Here is a 20,382-nt window from a genome sequence, read left to right on the forward strand (position 1 = left end):
GGAGTTAAGCCCATTTCCACCCAAAGTCTAACTTACCAGCAGGTGGCGCTGAGTCAAAAGCGATCAAGAGAAACGCGGTCGGACGGGCTGGGTCTCCCCACGCCGGCCCGGGTGTGCCCGGTCCAAGCCGGTATTCGGGGAGCGGCCGGCGAGCGCAGAGGCTTGCGGGCACGCACAGGGCAGCATGCAACCGACCCGACACCAACCAGCTTCTAAAAGCTCGGTTGGGAATGTTCACTCCGCTCGCAAGGCTGTAGCCTCGCCAGGGCTTCTCAGCGTCTGCTCCTCTTCCTCCCTCTCCCCTCCCGCTCCCAATTATCGGACGTCCCAGCAGGAAGCAGGAACACAGCAGGCAGGCGTGCCCTTCGCCCTGACACTTACCCTGCAGATACCATGGCTTCAGGGATCTTCACATATCAAGCACTGTAATATTCTGAAAGGGCTTTACAGTTGTATAAGCAGCTCTCCGTTACAATTAGATGCTATTTTGTACAGCAGAAATGAAAAGAAACTCCTCAGAAATAACTGGAGAGGCTCCTATGCAAGAGTGTGGAGACCCGTTAGTAAGTCTGTGCCTCTTTGGTCACTCACCATGTGCTTCACTGAATTGTCTTCCCGCCCTATTTCCCACAAGCTCCCAAAGGGCAAAGTCTCATCCTGAATCCCCACAGTAGCTTGTATGTAGCGTGTGCACAAGGGGACTCGAGGAAGTACGAAACACAGCAGTAAGCACTGCCTGGAGGACTTAGAAAAACACCCATTCCAAGTCTCAGATCCCTTTTTCCCATATCAGAGGTAAGAGTTGGGAAATGAGGCCAGTCTCTGCATGAGACCTTCTCAGTCCAGGGTCTGCCCCTGGCACAGGAGCTGCTGCAGGGCCCGTTTTAGAATCCCCGAAGCAAAGAAATCGTTGCCTCTGATGACCACACCCCGGTTCTGCCCCCTGCGAGCGAGCTTCAGTAGGAGATACCCACACTGATGGCCTGGGTCGGCACCACCCACGGTAACAGCTGACCTCTGCCCAGGGGGGAATTCAAGAACTAAGTGGCTTCTGAGGGGCAATTAAGCACTGGTGCGAGATCTGTCCAGCCTGCTCTGACCCATGTGGAGTGGGGCAGACAGAGGAAGGCGAGGGGGGCTGGTGAGTGCAGCTGGGGCAGGGGTCCCGAAACAGTCTGGCTTCCAGTAAAAGAGCACTCTGCTTGCACTTGGGGAGTTCAACTCCCTTGGTCACTGGGTCCCTCACCGGGCTGAGATGAGCAGATTTTTCTTCCTTAGTGATCTCCAAAGAGCACCATGTGCAAGTAGCCCCACAGGGAAATGAAGTATGGTCATTACCACAACAAAGCCAGTCCACTGGCTTTGAGGGACAGAGAGCCCACCACCAAGTCTGCAAGGTAAGAACTATGAACTGCCAGTCACTGAACTAGCCAGGTACCACTCAAGGGCAGGCCTGAAAAGGGAGTACAGGTCTCCCAGAAAGCTGGTCCAAGTGAGATGAAAACCAACGGTATCGTCCACACGCACAGGGAGGGAGGGAGGTGCGGGCGGGAGGACCAGTCTGGAGATGGCCGGGTCAGTTAGGAATACTGGCTATCTTACGTGCACCCCACTGCGCCCACACGGTTTCCGCTGGCGTTGCAGTGTGAGCCAACCAGCTCTTCATTTTTTCACTGTTCAAATAAAAGGAGTATTAACCTGTTTATGTGATCCATGGGCCCCTGGGAAAATTGAAAATGAACTTGGCTTTGTGGGAGTAGAAGTTTTCCAGGGATCTCCTCTATGCAACCTCTATCTATTCCCCTTTTAACATCTACCCTACATCATCATCATAATTACAAAGGCTGTAAGATCAGCTATTTATACTGCTAGCCATAAAGTTAATTTCACTACCTCATTCAGTGTAGGTTAATTTGTTGGGTGTTTTTCCCTTCTAAAAAAATAGCCAAGTCAGAAGTATCTGATAACCCCAACATCCATCCATTCAGTCCAAACCCAAGCTGGTGTGATTGTCTGCAAGACACATCTGGCTGCTGAGACAAAAGCAGATGGGTCCAATACTTGTAAATTTTGTATTTATTATAACAAAAATTATGACATGTCCATTTGTGCATTCTGCTTTAATATAACTCTGGGTATGTAAATGGTCTAATGGAATTCTATACAATCATGCTGATTGTGGCAGCAGTAAGGAACACAATTAAAAAGTGTCTGCAGAGTCAGGAGGCTGGGGACAGGAGGGGAGGAAAACAGCTTCAGGGCCCTGTGTGTGCAGGTTCTTGTCCCGTGGCCTATGATCCGCTTCCTTTGGACAGAACCCCCCCCAGCTGCTCAGCCTCTTCATTCAATGAAGGAAGGTGGGTTGTGAGGTGGGGGGGTGGGGCAGGGGGCTCCTCAAAGGAGAGGAAGAGAAAAGTCAGTTATTTAGGCTGTGTCCTTGTGCCAAGACTACAAAACATTTTAAGCATCACTATACAACACTGAGCTATTTACAATAGAAATTTCTCAATCAACTGTTCTCTCAGAGAAAATTAGTGAATCCCAGTGACTTAAGTCACCTGACAGAGTAAAGCAACTCCTAGGAGTTAGTCTCCATATTCTACAAATGTCTATCATTTTCAAGACAAAAAAAAAAAAAAAGGCCTCCCCCCCCCAAGAAATACAGAATTACAATATTAATAAATCATTTAGCAATGGCAACCTGCCCTGCCTTCCAAACAAAAAGCCATTTTAAAAAATATTACATTATCATTAACTGTTTCTCTGTAATATATTAAACCTTTTCTTCTTTGTCTTTACATATCTGATATGTTAGGGGACGAAGTTAACAAATTTAAATCATATTGGTAAAGCATCACTAGAAGAAAAGCAGTATTTAAAAAAAATAAACAACAGAAAGAGAACCTACAGATTAGCTGCAAAGACAGGTTGGGGACAGTGTCTGGGATAAGGACGTGGAGTAAAACCCCTGGTTTAATGGGAGCCTGGGAGACTCTCGCAACTCAGTCTTTCTCGGTTAGTTTATTTTGTAAATAGGCCCGGACCGGGTCATAGCGGTGTGTCGTAATAGTCCGGCAGCTGCTCCGCCTGGTAGTGCCTCGGGGGCGGCTGCAGCTGGGGCTGGGGCTGGGGCGGCTGCTGCTGCTGCTGCTGCTCCTGGTGATGCTTCATGATTTCCTTGACTTCCTCTTCCAGCTCCGGGGGGATGATGAACTGATCGTCAGGATCCGGCTGGGCTGGGGCAGCAAAATAGCCTCCCGGCTTTCGGAGAGGTGCGTCTGTAGCCACCTCTATCACGTTGTGGCTCCTTTCCTGGGGTGCGACAGAGCCATTAGCCCTCCGGCGCCCGATGGTCCCGATGGCAGAAAAGTCTGCCTTCCTGGGCAGGCCCAGCTCATCCTCGTTGGCGCTGATGACGATGCCCTCATCGCTGGCCTCGGCGGGCACCTGAAGCAGGTGCTGCTGTTTCTCCTTCTCCTTGGCCCGGCTACAGTGGATGTCCACTTCCACCTCCACCCGGCTGCCGTTGATGAAGACACCCTCGATGGGTTCTTCATCATCACTGTCAAGGCCATTGTCAGAGAAGGCGCTGGAGAACGTGGCGCTGGACAGCTGGCGCTGGAAGGAGTTGGACAGACAGATGGGGTGGAGCATGCAGCGCTGCTCGCTGGGGCAGGCGGGGCTGCTCTCATTCAGGGTCCCGGGCGGGGGCTCATCGGAGGCTGTGGACCCTACCTCGCTGCTCATCTCGGAGGTGGAGAGCTCGCTGCTGATCTCCGAAGCCATGCCGCTGCTGGAGGACGGCACGCCCAGCCCGTCGGGGGGCCGGTCCTTGATCACCATGTTGACCGAGGGCGGGAAGATGCCCGGGCTGGGTGGTGGCACGCTCCCGCCGGCGCTGAGCTCGCAGCAGCAGAAGCTGTCCTCAGTGACACTGAGCTGCACCACCACGGCGCTGATGCTGTCGTGGCAGCCGTAGCTCTGGGCCAGGGTGCACAGCTTCTTGGCAGCAGCCAGGGCATCCGGCACGTTGCGCACGGCCTCCACAGCCTCCTCGATGGACAGGCTGTCCCACAGCCCCTTGCTGCCCAGGATGAAGAACTCGTCCTGCGGGGTCAGGAGCACGGACTGCACATGGGGACGAGGCACCACACTGGGGTGGAGGAAAGTGTAGCCCAGGATGCGTGTGGACTCGGTCACTCCGTTCACCTTGCCGTCCTGGAAGAAGAAGGGTTTCCAGACAGAGTTAACACAGAGCACTTGGAGCAACTGCGAAGCTTCCCTCTGGGCCACCCACCTGGGGACCACAGGGAAAGTGCTGTGTGGCCCACACAAGGAAGACATGAGCAGTCACCGTGTCCCCTTCATGAGAAGCCCCAGGGGTAGTGGGCCTGCACAGGTAAGCAGCAGTCGGGACAAAAGGAAAAGATTTGGCTATTTGCTTTGGTGGCACCATGTTCACACTAGGTAGCAAGTTCTGTCACTTCTCTAAAGCAAGCCATTTAGAGCATGGTTGAGTAGCTCCTCCTGTAAACCCAGGACGAGACTTTCTGAAATAAGCCAGTCCTGAGCAAAGACACACCAGGCAGGTATGTTTCAAGATAACGCCCCCAAATCTTATGTTCCTCTCCGACAGGACATGGATGAGTGGCAGTTGTGTCTAAAGGTCCAGAAGGGACCTGAAGGGGACAGACACTGAAAGTACTCAAATGGTGGAGAAAATCCTGGTGTGACTAGCTGGGTAAGAATGTCCATGTGTGGAGAGGCAGATGCTACAGGAGAAGTGCCAATTCTTATTCTTACAATTTCCTTGAACTTCATTTCCTGGTGGCAAATGGAGAAGGCAAAGTCGACTGGCTTTAATTCAGCTGGGCTCGTGCCATTTAAATCAGCAGCCAAAGTTCCAGACCATTTGCCAGCGATGAGACCTGAGTTTTTATTTTTTCCTCTGAGTACCTGCTCGGTGCAAGCCTGGGGTTCTCAGGTCCATCACGTGCCTTTGTGTGCGCCTGGCTTAACACTTCCTTCCAGAGAAGGCTCCACTAGGACAAATGCAACTTTCTGTGTGTCTAGGATGAGCAGGCACTTCTTCCAGAGAACACCTACTTCCTTTGTAATCCTACCACCTTCCTTTCTCTGGGATTTTGTAAGGTGCTTGCTTGTTCTGGGGGGGGCTATCCCAACTCCTCACATAACCTTGCCACGCCACTCACAAGCAGGCCACTCTCCTAGAAGTAAAATGGGTAAGATGGGGCTTCCAGCACAATTTTAAACTCCCTTGACTGTAGTAGTGCAATCTGTCCCCCAAGCGTGAACTCTGGCAAAAACTACTCTTGCTGTGCTGCTCTCTCCTTTAGATGTCTGTCCATTAGAACCAATGGTTTTGTGTATTTGTATGTGTTTCCAGAGTGTGCCTCAAGAAACAAAACAAAACCTCATTGTTGAGTATTCAGCGATGCAGACAAAAGTGAAGAGGAGAGACACAGAAAACAAGAGAAGTCTGACGTACAAACTGTGATTCACTTACGTAGCAGAAATCACTAACCTTCCAATCATGTTGGCATAACTCTGGGCATTTAATTCAACACACTCTGCACAATATGAGACTGTCTGCTCCCTGACATAGTGTCCACTTTAACTCTCTCCGCTCCCAGAATACGCAGAGAGCTAAAGTTTACACACAGACTCCTTTCCACAGAATCCCATGGTGTACCTTGAGCCTTTCTGTATCTTTCTTTCTTATGACTCTTACCAAAGCCATCCAGAATCAGTCTTTTTCTCTACTGGACTAGAAACTTTCACCAGAGTCTACCATGAACTACGCATGGCTCTGTGGGTTTTATCAATAATACAAGACTGGAAACTTCTTGAAGGCAGGTGTGCATCTGTGGGGGTCACTGATGAATCCCACATCATTTTTTCAGGACACTGCAGGAGATGGACATTGTATGATGAGTTAGTGAATGGAGGAGAACTCATGGAAGCCATTAGGGAAGTTTTGCTGGTGATGGATCTTGTCACAATGTAGACTCACTGCAGGGTTTCTCAACAGCAGCACTACTGACATTTTGGGCCAGATAAGTCTTTTGCGGGAACTGTCCTGTGCATTGTAGGGTGTTCGGCAGCTTCCCTGGCCTCTACCACCACGTGCCAGTAGCACTCTCCACCCCAGCTGTGATAACCAAAAGCGTCTCCATACGTTGCCAAATGGCCCGTGGGGGCAACCACTGCCCCCACGTTACCCAAATGGAATACGTGGTGTGAACACTTACACAGACACTTCTAGTTTATAGTCGCACCAGCCTTCTAAGATAAGGCAGATGCATTGCCACTTCCACTTGACAGGTGAGAAAACTGAGGCTTAGAGAGGTTTTAAAGGTCACAGCCTATACGTGGCAGCGCTAGGGCACGAAAACCAGCAGTTTGAATCTGGGGTGGAGCCCTCGGCCACTAAACCTCGCACAGCGCGGAGAGGGCGGTGCAGTGGTGCCGGTGCAGCATCCGGCACGGTGCCCACCACCGGCAGCCAAGCGTGCTCTCCTGTTCTACACAGCGCAGTGTCCTCAGCCCATGCCACGAGTGTGCTTTGTGACATTATGGATTTGGAATTCTCATTTTACACCAACTTCAAAAATATTCCTTGAAGGCACACGCTCCCTAGCTGGTTTCTGCCGCGCCCTGGTCCTCTCCTCCCCGCACCCCGAGGAAGATCCCTGCCCTCACCTCAGTGATGATGGCCTTGTGCTGTTTAATTCTCTTCAGTTCTTCTTCACAGCTCATGACGTAAGATCTGGACAGAAGCAGCGGCTTTCCATTTCGACAGAGAACTGTTTGGCACTTGCCCACATTAGCAGAGGTCAAGGTGAAGGATCCTCCCGGGTCCACAGGGTCATGCTTGATATGACAAAGGACAGCAGCACCTCCAAGTTTCTGCCCAGCAGTTCCAAGTTTCCTGGAACCGGAAGAAAGAGGGTGAAAACTCCAATACACCCTGTCACACGCCGGGCTTAACTCCGCGGGAAGACTCAGCACCGGACAGGGCCGGGAGGGAGGCAGAACCCGGGACTCGGCCGGCCTCTTTCATCAGAGCACACACTGCTCAGCTGCCCAGAGGAAAGGAGCCCTGGAGTCGGACATCACACACACCCACCCTGAGCGGCAGCTGCTCACAACTGGGAGACAGTGTCACTTTACCATTAAAAGCCACAGGAGCCCCTGGACTGCTGTGTCCAGCCTGCTGCCCCTTGTCCCCACTCTGCCCTATCAGCACACTCCAAAGGCAGCAGGGAAATGACCCCTGCTTTCTCCATCCACCTCTCGGCTCCCTCTGCTCCCAGGACAGGAACACTGAAGGGACTGTGTACACAGGAGCAGGTAGGAACACACAGCCCCGCTGACAGACACACTCAGAATAACCTGACCGCCCCCTCCCCTTTTATAAGAACGTTTGCTGGTATGACCCTTTAAGTATTGGACTATTCCTGTTCTTGCCCCTCTACAATGAAGACTTTCAGCACCAGAACTATCTATTCCAGAAAATTCACAAAACGAACACTCTAGTGATCGAACACCAAAGGCTTGTGATTTATCCTTTCATTCATGACATTAATCCACAGACTTACTGAATATATGAAGCACCTGCAAGATGTGAAAATCAAAAGGAGCAAACAGCTCCCATCACAAGCCCCACAAAATGGTGATACCTCCCAGTCCCTGCTGTGCCTGAGTGGTATGTTAAGAAAAACGGCCCCCCTGGCTTTATAAGCTGAGCCTCAGGTACTGTCAGCTCCGGTCAGGCGTCCGAGGTAAGCAAGTGGCAAGAGCAGCCATGGAGACCAGGGCTGCCTGCGTGGATGCATGAGAAGGTCACTCACAGAGAGGACGCGGGTCCGCTAAGGACCGTGAGCTCATCGCACAGCATCCACCCTGTTAACACACAGGGAAGCTGAGAGGCTTCCCGAAGCCCCTGGAGACGGCCTACAGTCTGGGCCTCTAAACTCCAGCTTCCAGTGTCAGGACCAGATTTGGCTCTAGGCCCTACCGAGGTAGCTCTATGTTCTTCCTTTCATAGGCACAATGATTTGTAAAAAGTACAGCTAGTAAACAGAGTTTGGGGTTCTCGGTTTTTAATTGTTATCCAGTGCTTGAGGGTCCATAAAAAGTAGACCCCTTAGGGGCTGCGAAGGGTATATGTGTGTGTGGTGTGGTGTGTGTGCACGTTCCTGTGTCTCGGTGTGTGACACATTTGCTTTTCTTCTAGGACAAGAAGGTGATATAAACAGAAAGCTGGTGTGCTCGGAAGTTAGAACATTCTCTGGAGTCTTACTGCCCAAGGTCAAATCCTGGCTGCATCAACTACGGGCCCTTAGGGCACTTTGCTTCACCTCTCTGCACCTCAGTTCCTCATCAGTAAAATAAGAATAGCGACATTACCTAACTGGTAAACATTTATGACATGTATGGTATTTAGAACAATGACTGGTACATATTAAGCGCTTGCTCAGTATGAGCTACTACCATTGTTCAATTGCTAATCGTACGTGCTCACTGAGAATCTGAAAGACAGAGGGAGTCTAGCAGCGAGGACCCACACTGGGCCTGCCTCTGCTGAGCTCTTTGAGAGGAACCATCCAGGACGAGGTGCAACTCCAAAGGCGGCTCTGAACAGCATTCCTCAGCAGACACTATTCCACCCTGATACAAAGCTACTTCCTTTGGCAGGTTATCCAGGGAGGGAGAGAAGAACATTGCTGCTCCCATGACGTTTGGAGCACTAGTACACTTGTCACTTCTGGGGCCCACATAAGCGAGAGTCTGTAGTACGATATTTATAAATAGGCATGTCTTTTACATCCTATAAAGCCATTAAGGTGTCATGAATGAACAGTTCTTTGAATGAGGGAATCCTTCTAACATTCAGCTCTAAAAAGTTATTACAAACAACATTCCACAATTTTCACAATGACCTATAAGGCTCTGTTGCAAGTGGAAGCTCCAGGCAATGGCCTAGGATTCTGTCAGTAACACTGCTGTAAACACTTAATAAGAGGGGAAGACATCACATAAATAATGATTTAACTCCTGGCCTAAAATCTGACCATCTCAATTTCACACAGGTTTGCACCATCTCAAACCAGTGACAGTATTTCAAGAGAGTCAACAAATAGAAATAGTACATTTCAAGAAGCAGTCCACCTACTAGAAGGTCTGAAAAGCCTCCGGGACTCACGTGATTTAGGAAGAAGGAGGGTATTGCAAACAATCTGGTGAAAATCTGGAATCAGTACAAACCTGTGCAGTCCAGTTCTAGGAGAAACTAAATCCCTGTCATTGACTCAGGCTTCTCCAAAGTCGTCTGAACACCAGTATGTCTCGACTGAGGCCCAGCCCAGCCCCAGGGCTTAGGTAACACCAAACTCGCCTGAATGCACCTTGATACCCACATTCAAAACCAGGCATGGACATCACTGGGCACCTACTTTCTAACCAGAGTGCAAACACCCAAAGAACAAGAAAACACAGCAGGGGCTCTGAGCTTTACCTTTGCATAACAATGAACGTATTCACCATGTATTCCTCTTCATTTTTTGTTTTTTGCAGCTCTTCAGCCAGAATGTCACTCATGGTGCACTGGAGAAGGTAGGGCACCTCCACGTTGCGGTCCCCATCGAACACGCCGTACAGGGCTTCCCGGTTGTCACAGAAGTTATTCACCGACAGGGCCGCAACACACAACCTGCAAGGCAAGAACGTTTCTGTGCTGAGTCTGCTTGGCTTGCCTGCTCCCTGCCTAGCCCGACTCTGTTTTGCCTATCCCAGTGCTGTCTCTTTCTTCATGGCTGCAGACAGACTGAGCATAGGTAAACTGAGCCCAGATAATTTGTACCAGCCAATCTCTAGGAGCAGAGAATGAGGCATATGCTGTGCTTTGCACGTGCTTTCCTCCACTCTTCTCTTCTGAGTTTATTTTTACATGGCAGTGAAGGAGGGGAATAAGAGACATGGGAAAGAACAGATTTCCATACACAATTATGAATCCATACCTACATACTAATTCAATAAAGAGTTATTAAGGAGAACGTCCACATCTGGCCAAAACAGACTGACAACTATAACACTGGGAAAAATACATGAAACATACATGAGAAGTATGTAAAAATATATGAAAAGCCTCAAACAACTTTTTTAAAAGGCAGAAAAAAAACAACAGAAAAAAAAAAAAACCAAAAAACAAGTGTTCAGACACTGGACAATAAGAAGCATAGGCTGATGGTCCCTGGGAGAGCCTCATGCCTGCCCAGCTCACTCCTGGGGAAAAGGTCCAGGCTGCGGCGCAGCACGGCACGGGGAGGAAGAATCCAGGCAGAGGCGTGTCTGCCTGCGGGAGGAGATGGAGCTGGGAGCTCACAGGCAGAGCACTGGCGCGGGACAGCGGCACCCGCAAGTGCCGGAGTTGCAGAGACTCTCCCTGCCCCAGCTCCAAAGAATCAAACTATTTCCATATAACTTAACTGTGTCCCAGAAACTATCCAAAATGAAACAAAGAGAGGGAAAAAAGACTGGAAAAAAAAAAGCCAGGGTATTAGCAAGTGGTGGGATAACTCCAAGCAGCCTGATATACAGGGAATCGGACTCTTTAAAGAGGAGAGAGGGACAGAAAACACTTGCTCAACTACCTGCTAGAGAAACATGAAAAAAACCTAACTGAGGCACATCAAAATCAAATTGCTAAAAACCAGGAGCAAAGGTGGGAGGGCGGGGGCACAAGGACATGAATGGCAGCAGACAATCTTGGCTGCTTAACTGCAAGCATCCTCATCATTTCATCCAACTGGTTGCAGTAGACATGTGCTGGGATGGATTGACCAGGTTTCGTGAAGCTTAGTGGATGATACCAGCACTGGATCACCAAACAGACACCATTAGCTTTTTTTGATGAATATTTGGTTTTGGACTGTGTTTCAGCACTTCATCTTTATCCAACCATTGTGCCAAATGCTTGTGATTATCAAAAGGAATCCATTTTTCATCACACATAACAATATGGTGTAGAAATGGTTCACCTTTATGTTGTGATAGTAAAAAGGCAAGCTTCGAGACCATTTCTCTTCTGATGCTTGTTTAATTCGTGTGGATCCCATCTATCTAGCTTCTTTACCCTGCCGATTTGTTTCAAATGGTCCAATAATGTTGGAATAGTAATGTCAAATCTTGCTGCTAATTCATTGAGATGGATTCACTTCCACTACAGCTTTCAGCTCATCATTATCGACCTTGGTCTCAGGTCGGCCACGTGACTCATTTTCAGTATTAAAATCACCTGAATGGTACCTCGCAAACCATCAATGTACTGTGTGTTCGTTAGCCACATCCTTCCCAAACACTTCGTGGCTATTTTGAGCTGTCTGCACTGCATTATTTCCATGACAGAACTCATATTAAAAAATAACATGAATTTTTGACTTATCCACGGTTTCACAAAAATTGCTCTAAAAAATGTGAAAGATAATCGCAAGCCAAAATTTGCATTTTAAAGACTGAGCATGTACCTTCACAATAAAAATAAAACCAGAAGTGTCAAAGTGAAATGTCGCAGATATCAACTGTCAAACCTAGCACTTAAGGAAATCGGACATTTCATACTTAATAACCTAGTACATACACGGAAAGATGATGCTCAGCATCATTAGTCATTAGGGAAACGTAAATTAAAACTGCAATAAGATGTTACTATTAAAATAGCCAAAACAACAACAAACTGACAATAACTAAAGTGCTGGTAAGGATGTGGGGTTACTGGAACTCTTATACATTGCTGCTGGGAATGCAAAATAGTACGGACACTTTGGAAAAGTTGGGCAGTTTCTTATAAAACTAAACATACACTTACCGTATGACCCAGCAATGCCACCCCTAGGCATTTACCAATAAATGAAAACATACATTTATACAAAAACCTGTACGTAACTGTCTAAAATCTGTAGCATTTTTATTCTTAATAGCTAAAAATTTGAAACAATCTAAATATCCTTCAAATGATGAGTGCATAAAATAAACCATAATACATCCATGCAATGGAATCCTACTCAGCAATAAAGATCAATAACAACTACTGATACATGCAACAATACAAAAGAATCTCAAATGCATTATGCTAAGTGAAAGAAGTCAGACTGAGAAAGTTATATACTGTATAATTCCATTTGTATGACATTCTGGAAAAGGCAAATTTAATGGGATAAAAAATAGATCAGGAACTGCCAGGAACTGGGGGTGGGGAGAATTGACAAAAAAAGGGCATGGGTGAATTCTGGGGGATAAAGGAACTGCTCTATAACTTGATTGTGTGGTGGTTACATGATGATATTCTTTCATCAAAACTTGCAGATCTACCTACCTATCTATCCATCCATCCCTCCCTCCCTCCTTTCCTCCCTCCCCACCCACTTTCCTGCCATATGAGGTTACTTCCCTACCTCCAAAACTGTGAGAAATAAATGTCTGCTGTTTTAACATATTAACAGCCATGAGAACTGTATTTAACTCACTCTAGTTTTGACCCTGGGGCTGCGTGAAGCATATACAAAATCTTACTTATTGATGTTCTTAATGTTACAATTAATATTGACAATTCAATTCTAAAAACATGGATTAAAGGAATAGAAGTCAATACCTTTGTTTTTCTATTTACATTTGCCTTTAAATTACACTCGAAGTTTTTATTCTATTTTCATAATAAAACACTGTGGCCCCAAGGAAAAGTTTCTGATTTGTTTGTGTGGCAGTCAATGTGTTAAAAAACAAAACAAAACAAAACAAAACAGAACAACTTGTAGAACTATACACTAAAAAGGGTAAATTTTACTGAATACAGATAACTTCTTACTGCATACAAATTAATAAAAAGAAAAAAACTATTAAGCATCTGCTATGTATCATGGCTAAATACCAGAGATATAAACTTGAAAATATAATCCCTGCCCTTAGGGAGTTCAGGGATAAATAATAATAGTAATAACCATTATCATTAATAATAATAGTAGCTAGCACTTAAATAGGGTTTACGGCACACATTGTTCTACCTATGTCACATGAGGACAGGTAGTATTTTTTTCTCATTTTACAGAGGAGGAAATTAAGCTAAATAGACTTTGGGAAACTGCCCCTGGCACATAGCAGTAAGTATAGAGCCCAGATTCAAAGCCAGGCAGTCTGGCTCTTGTCTCAGTACTTTGAAATTCTTGCCTCCATTTATCAAGAAAAGTCATCCAGAATTATATGGCAATGTGTAGCAAAGTTAAATTTTATAATCATCTTATAATTGTCTTTCTTCTGTAAGATTCCCTTGCTAGTCAGAATGAGGGAGTGTGAAGGAGAGAAAAACATACAGTAATATGTGTGTGATATTAAAAAAAAAAAAGTACAGTAGTGATCACTTTTAGGATTTCTTTCTGCTGAAGTTTCCTGTTTGTTTTTTTTTTTAGTCTAAGGAAGAGCATAGACTATCAAATTGCAGCTCCCTTCTTGGGTTTCCCCAAAGGATCTGAAATGGCCTGACAGGGAGGCAACATTGCACCCCAGGGAAAAGGATGGAGGGACAGACGAGAATAGACATCTATTGAGATTTGGAGGCAGGGACAACCGCAGTTCTCCCCTTCCTTCAAGATGGCAAGCAGCATGCTCTTTGTTTAAATGACCACTTTTTCTACAATGCAAACAACAAGAACAAATACCAAAAAATAAACACTTGAGAAACTTTTACTGGCAAAATCAAAGGGTACAAAAGCAAAGGGAAATCGAAAGTGAGGGCCAGGGTGGCCTGGGAAGACTGGGGTGCTGTTCATCGTCTGTCTGTGGATCCAGGTGGTGGTCTGCAGGGGTGTTCACCTTAGGACAATTCACAGAAGTTGTACACTTATTTATGCACTTTTCTGTACCCATGTTATACTTTAATAATATAACAAGAGTTTTTTACAAAGTAATTATAGAAGAGGAAATTATACAAAAAAAACCCCAGATCTAATTGGCTACTTGCTTTATTTAATATGTATGAGTAGATAATAAATTCTAATATCTAGAGATACTTAAAAACCAATCTTGGATTTCACATCAGTGTTCTGGAATTAGAAAGCAGTTTCACATACTGGTGTTTGTAAACAAGACACAAGGTCCTTTGACCCAAAAAGTGATTATCTCCAGAAAGGAACTCTGAGTGCTCTGCAGAAGATGTTAACTACCCCTGCCCCAATATAATGACATACAGTGCAAAGCATACAGAAGTAGGGCGTTAACTAGAGACCAGGCAGAATTGAGGCAGGCCCCCTCTGGTTATTTTGCCTTTGCTGAGCAAATAGAACAGAGGTGTTGAAATGCGGGCTACCCTTTCTCTAGCTAGCACAAGGCCAAATCACACTTTAGGGAAAGAGGAAAAGATCCATGTGTCAGATTCAGAACTTGAGCTAATGCTGTGTTTTGTCCCAAACAAAAGCAGTCAGCATGGCAGCAACAACGCCACCTTTATTTTCCATGAAGGGTTTCAGCAAGTTAGTGGTTCTCAGTCCTAGATACGTATTAGAGTCACCTGGGGAGATTTTAAAACATTCTGATTCAATGGGTCTAGGCTGGGGGATTTTTTAAAAAAAAAATTTCCTTACCTGACTAATTCTGATGTGCACCCAGGGTTGAATACTAATGTTAGCTATTATTAGATCTTCCTCCACTTTCTGTTCTTCCCCTACTCTCAATACTGTGTTCTTATATCTTAGCTAATTAAATTATGACTCTTCTAATTTATAGGATTCTTTACCTTTCTAGTACTAATTATGAGCACCTCGTCACACAATGTAAGCAAGCCTGAAATGCTTGATTACATTTCTCAGGAAAATCAACATTTGTATCTAAGAGAAGGACAGCTGGTGAAAATAGGGAAGAAAAAGAAATTAAAATGGACAAGTCCTGGTGGCAAGACAAGCAGATGACATTACAGGGAATGGATATCAAACTCCTACCAAGCTAATTTAGATTGTAAAATTAGCTCCACAGTCAATAACATGAGTGATCTTGAATACAGACAATCAAAGCTACTTCTCCTTTAATACTATCCCTGTTTTGCTTGGTAAACAGGCTTCAGAGAAAGAGAAAGGGGCTTTTCAAAGGAGCAGGGATGCATTTCAATACTTAGGCCTTCTCCAAACACTGGAGTCTTACATAGATATAACGTGTCAGTTACATTGTATCCTAGCAACGTCTCTCACAAAGGGAGTTTATATGATGCCAAACAGGGCCTTAGCTGAATGTTCAAACATAAGTCATAAGGGATCCTCATTTTGGGGAAACATACTCAAAGAAATTTTACATGAGAAAAACGTGTGCTATAGCACTGGGTTTCTTTCTATGGCATTAAAGAAGCGAGGCAGGCAGGAGGCAGTTCTTGCTCCAAAGTTTCATCCGACTTACTTGTTTTTTACCCCTGAAGCTTCAGTGTAACCATGACTCCATACAGCTGGAGCTCCGGATGTGTCTCCTGCCGAAGGCTGATCAATCTTGAAACAGCGGATATTACTAACAAGAGAAACAAGGAGGGAACAGGAATCATTAAAACTAAACATGTGCAAATTGCTACCTTTATCTGAGAAATGAAAAACACCTGCTAAGCATGCTGTACTTATCATTTTTACTGTGTTTAATGTGAGTGAAATATTTATCAGCAACAAGAACCAGCTACTCAACGTAATGAAAACCAACGGGCATATACACAGAGCATGAAAATCAGTTTTCATGAGCACCTAGTAGAGGCTTTCACACACTCCACACTAGATGGCTGCTCTCTTCCGGGAACGAAAACGACAGCTCTCAGCCTTGGCATGAGAAAACAAAATTTAAGTATTGCATTGGGTGTATTCTTACACCATAAACATCCAGACTTGAAAAGAACAAAGCCTAAGCCACAATTATATTGTGTTTAGGTGATGTGAGAAAATTCTACAAATATTCATCTCCAAATCCAATTTCTGCCCACATAACTCCTTCAAATAGTTAACTAATATTATCAAGGACTTGCCATTCTCTGGAACTCTCCATTCTTTCCCCATGTGGATAGCCACTCATGCTGAGACTAATATCATAAAATAAAATGTACGTGTAAAATTACAAAGTTAATGAGGGGTATTTTAATAAATCACAAGCTAGCTACATGTATTTAAACTGGGAGATTTAAGTTCTTATCTCACCTCAGCTCTCATATGCCATAACTGGTCCAACAGGGCCCAAAACAGAAATATTAAAAGGATAAACTCTCAAATGGGGTTTCCTAAAAATCAGCCTACCAGAAACCATTTAATGCCCTCAAAACAGGAAGTCATAACAGATGTGAAGCAGTCTGTTAAAAAGCTGGCTACCACATGGTGAAATAAATTCTGCTTACTTGTAAATTGCTAATAAGTCCCTCCATTATTTAAACAAGAGAAAAAAATATATATGCATCATCTCTTGACAACTCAACACCTAAATACTTTTGTCTTGACCACAAGAACTTAATACTAGTACTATATATACATCCTAGAAACCAGTTAAAACTCAAAGAAGTAAATCAGTATCTAACTAGCATTCGATTTGATTCTAGAAATAACTTATAGCAATTTCTCTGAAATTTAAAAATATCTGGTTAAAAAAGTGTTTCTATTCTCAATTACTAGCAAACATTCACTTTCCCTCATATCCTAAAAAAGCTGAAAAACATATAAATCATAGATAGTGTCAATAAAAAAATCCCCAAATCAAGTTAATATCTCATTTTACAGTAAGGCCATAGCTATAAATCCTCCCTTTAACGTTTTCAATCCTATCAATAAAAGAGAGGCATTAAAAACAAAACAAAACAGCCCTCCAGTATTTGCTCTCCATATGATCTGGTGCTCAATTTTATTCATCTGAAATGGTAAACAGTGCACTGGGCTGCTTAAGTTATACCTTAAGGTTCTTACTACATCTTTGCTACCTTTCTGAATCCTAGGGGAAAGTGAGGGCGCATTTCTAAAGACACATAATATTTACAGAACACAGAATCTTAAAAGAAATAATTCCATTTGCTAGCCTGATTATTAAAGGGAAAAATAATCCTTACTCTCCCCTCTTCCCCAATAATCCTTTCTCGTGAAGCAGCAATTTCTCTTCTCTGCCTAGCTGAATACGGAGTGGCTGTGCAGCTCTCTGAAGTGCTCTGAATGGTCACTCTTGTTCATCTCTAACTGAGTCTGAGAGAGTCCGGGAGCTGGCACTCAATCCCACATGTACTTACCCCGACTCCTGCAGATCAAATAAGCTAACCCTCTAAAAGCGCAAATAACAGATAGAAACTCTTCCCAGTTATTAAGAACCCACAACCTTCTAGATGCTAAACAGAAGGTAACATTTTTATATGAATGTTATGATTTCATTGTCTGATACTAATTCTTTTTAAATCCGAGAGCACGATGCACATGAGCTCAGTTTAGATTGTTGCTGATATGTCACAAAACATTCTGAAAAATTTAGAAAAGTTTAAAAGAAAGAAAGAGCACCCATAATCCTAGTATCCAGAGAATAACACCACTTTAACATTTTGTTACACATCCTTTCAGGCATTTTCTAGGTGTATGCATGTAAACACATGCACATATACCCAAATGCACACTAATTTAATTTGCAAAAAATGTCACTGTACTATACAGATTCCTTTGTAAATTTTCTTTTCACGTAATATTATACTGCAGAGCTCTTTCAAGTAATACAGTTCTATACCATCGTTTTTAATGGATACATAATATTCAGTTGTCAAGCATAATTTATTTAATTCTACTAGTAGACATTTAGAGTTCTGTGATGAACATTCTTATAAAGACATTTTTTCTACTGAGGTAACCTTTAATGTTTTACATAGCAAACTTCAACCTGTAATTCTTCATCAATACCAAGAAAATGGTACCAATGAACTACTTCCCAAAACACAAAGAGAACATTAGCAGGATCTAACTACTCCACATTGCTACTTCTGTTTAAATACTTTGGATTTGGATTTCAGTACCAAACTGTTAATTCTCCTTACATCATCCATCTCTTTCAAAATCCTTTCTTAACATTTGTATCAAGTGTCACAACCATGTTGTCAGTAACTACTAGAATTAAGTTTGCATCTTGGCAGTTCCCTGCTCTCCCTGTGTCTTCTATATCCTGCATGTGTGCAGATGCAGACAGCAAGCCAACGATGCTCCATATTTTCTTTTTTTTTTTTTTTTTTTTACTAAGTTATAAATCCCACTGCCAGTAAACAATGACGGGGCTACAAAGCTTCACAAAATACTTACTTCAGTAGTTCCAGGGTTTTGTGATCAAGAACGAGGCGAGGGTTTCCAGTGAGGTCTAGTTCTTGCAGTTTGGGAGGCAGGTTTTCTGGTAAAGTGACTTCACTTAGCTCATTACAGCTCAGGTCCACACACTGAAAGAACAATTGCAAACAACAAAGAGATGGTCTAGAGAAGTTCCTCAGGTAGTTCTGTACTCCTACACTTTGCAGGCAAATCAGTCTGACCATTCACTGTAATCTACTGGTCAAATGCAGGAAAAAAAAAAAGATCGCTGCTTTGCCATAAACCTTTAAAACAGATTTCACTAAATGTAGTAAAATTTTTTACTTTCGTGAATAATAGAGAACATCCATGTTCTTTATTCTCCCTACTTTTCCCATTAAGTTTATCTCTATGTTTAACATGAAGCAGTTTAACTGAAAAATCCTAAGGATGGGAGTTTTTCTTATTGCTCACAAAATCTCTGTGGCTGTTGTGGCTGTAATGCTGAGCTATAGCACAAACATTAAAATGAACAGGGAGGGACTTTCTTAAAATAAAAAACAAACAAACAAACAAACAAAAAAACACATGCAAAGTGAGGAAAAGGCAGGGAACACACATCCAAAATGAGAAGATACTTCAAAAGGAGCTAAATAAGTTGGTAAAAGATAGCTAGCAGGTGGACTTGCCTACTGTAGGCAAGGAAAAAAAAAAAAGGAAAATAAAGGCTGAGGCAGGCGTGGATCCTGCCCTCGAGCATCAACACCTGGACTCTCCAACAGGGCCTACCTAATTTAGCTTGAGAAACAACCACAGAAAGGGTGGTCATGTTGATTACAACAAAAATTATGGCCGGGCGCGGTGGCTCATGCCTATAATCCTAGCACTCTGGGAGGCCGAGGTGGGCGGATCGTTTGAGCTCAGGAGTTCGAGACCAGCCTGAGCAAGAGCGAGACCCCATCTCTACTAAAAATAGAAAGAAATTATATGGACAGCTAAAAATATATATAGAAAAAACTAGCCGGGCATGGTGGTGCATGCCTGTAGTCCCAGCTACTCGGGAGGCTGAGGCAGGAGGATCCTTGAGCCCAGGAGTTTGAGGTTGCTGTGAGCTAGGCTGACGCCACGGCAGTCACTCTAGCCTGGGCAACAGAGTGAGACTCTGTCTCAAAAAAAAAAAAAAAAAAAAAAAAATTATAAGTTACTTCTAAATGGGAGTAATACGTTCTCTCTCACAAAATGGATCAAGGCTTAAATGAGGCCACTCTAAAAAGAGGTGCTGCCCTTGTGGCTGGGGAGCAGGGAGCTGAGTAGAGAAAGCTCACTACGCACAAGAGAAAACGGGGGACTGGCCAGTGCTGTGGACTTTACGATCCGACAGAATGGGGTGGAAGCTTTCAATTATATGGCTTGAGTTAGCACCTTATTATACTAATTTTTTTAAAATGGTAAAAAGCCTATTAAAAGGGGAATTTTATTCAAGAATGTCAGGATCTTAAAAGTGGACAAAATCTTCCTTTTATTTGGAAAAATTCTTAAAGAATTTATTAGAGATTGGGGAGGGGTAGAGATTGGGTAAAATGAAAATCTGTACTTTTAATTGGAGAAATATATTTTCAATAGACTTCAAACAATACAATGCTTCCACATAAAATGTTTTGTACCATTGCTTCCAAATAGTAGAAACGATATACAATTACAGTGCCATTTTAAATAATTACAGTTTATTATGACAGCATCATAACCACACTGCCCCCAAAATGTTGGGCAAACATAAAAGCTCAGAAAACTTACCCTTAAATCTACCACCCTAATAAAACCAGTGTTATTTAGTATTCTGAGGTTTTTTTTCCCTGTAACCTTATTTTAGCTATTAAAAAAAAAACAACTTTAAAAACCATAAATGTAGGTACAATTTCATTACATTTCACTGACTCTTCTATCACTCTATTGCAACCATTTTCCCTATGTTCATTCCCATCACCGTGGTCTGAATGTTGTATCTCACCAAAATTCATATGTTAAAACTTAATCCCCAACGTGACAGTATTAAGAGGGG

General features: G+C 44.0%; 1 protein-coding gene across 1 annotated transcript in view; it reads right to left on the minus strand.

The window, feature by feature from the left end:
* Nucleotides 1–2,058: 2,058 nt before the first annotated feature.
* Nucleotides 2,059–20,382, minus strand: part of PHLPP1 (PH domain and leucine rich repeat protein phosphatase 1) — a 187,031-nt gene continuing 168,707 nt past the window's right edge. Inside the window, exons 13-17 of the mRNA XM_069468353.1 lie at nt 18,342–18,472; nt 15,457–15,561; nt 9,542–9,736; nt 6,724–6,952; nt 2,059–4,218 (exon numbers count right to left, since the gene is read on the minus strand). Of these exons, the coding sequence (XP_069324454.1) occupies nt 3,049–4,218; nt 6,724–6,952; nt 9,542–9,736; nt 15,457–15,561; nt 18,342–18,472 (1,830 nt within the window). The 3' untranslated portion in view covers nt 2,059–3,048. The remainder of the gene's footprint in view (nt 4,219–6,723; nt 6,953–9,541; nt 9,737–15,456; nt 15,562–18,341; nt 18,473–20,382) is intronic.

The sequence above is a fragment of the Eulemur rufifrons genome, chromosome 5, assembly GCF_041146395.1.
Source record: "Eulemur rufifrons isolate Redbay chromosome 5, OSU_ERuf_1, whole genome shotgun sequence".
Taxonomy (NCBI): domain Eukaryota; kingdom Metazoa; phylum Chordata; class Mammalia; order Primates; family Lemuridae; genus Eulemur; species Eulemur rufifrons.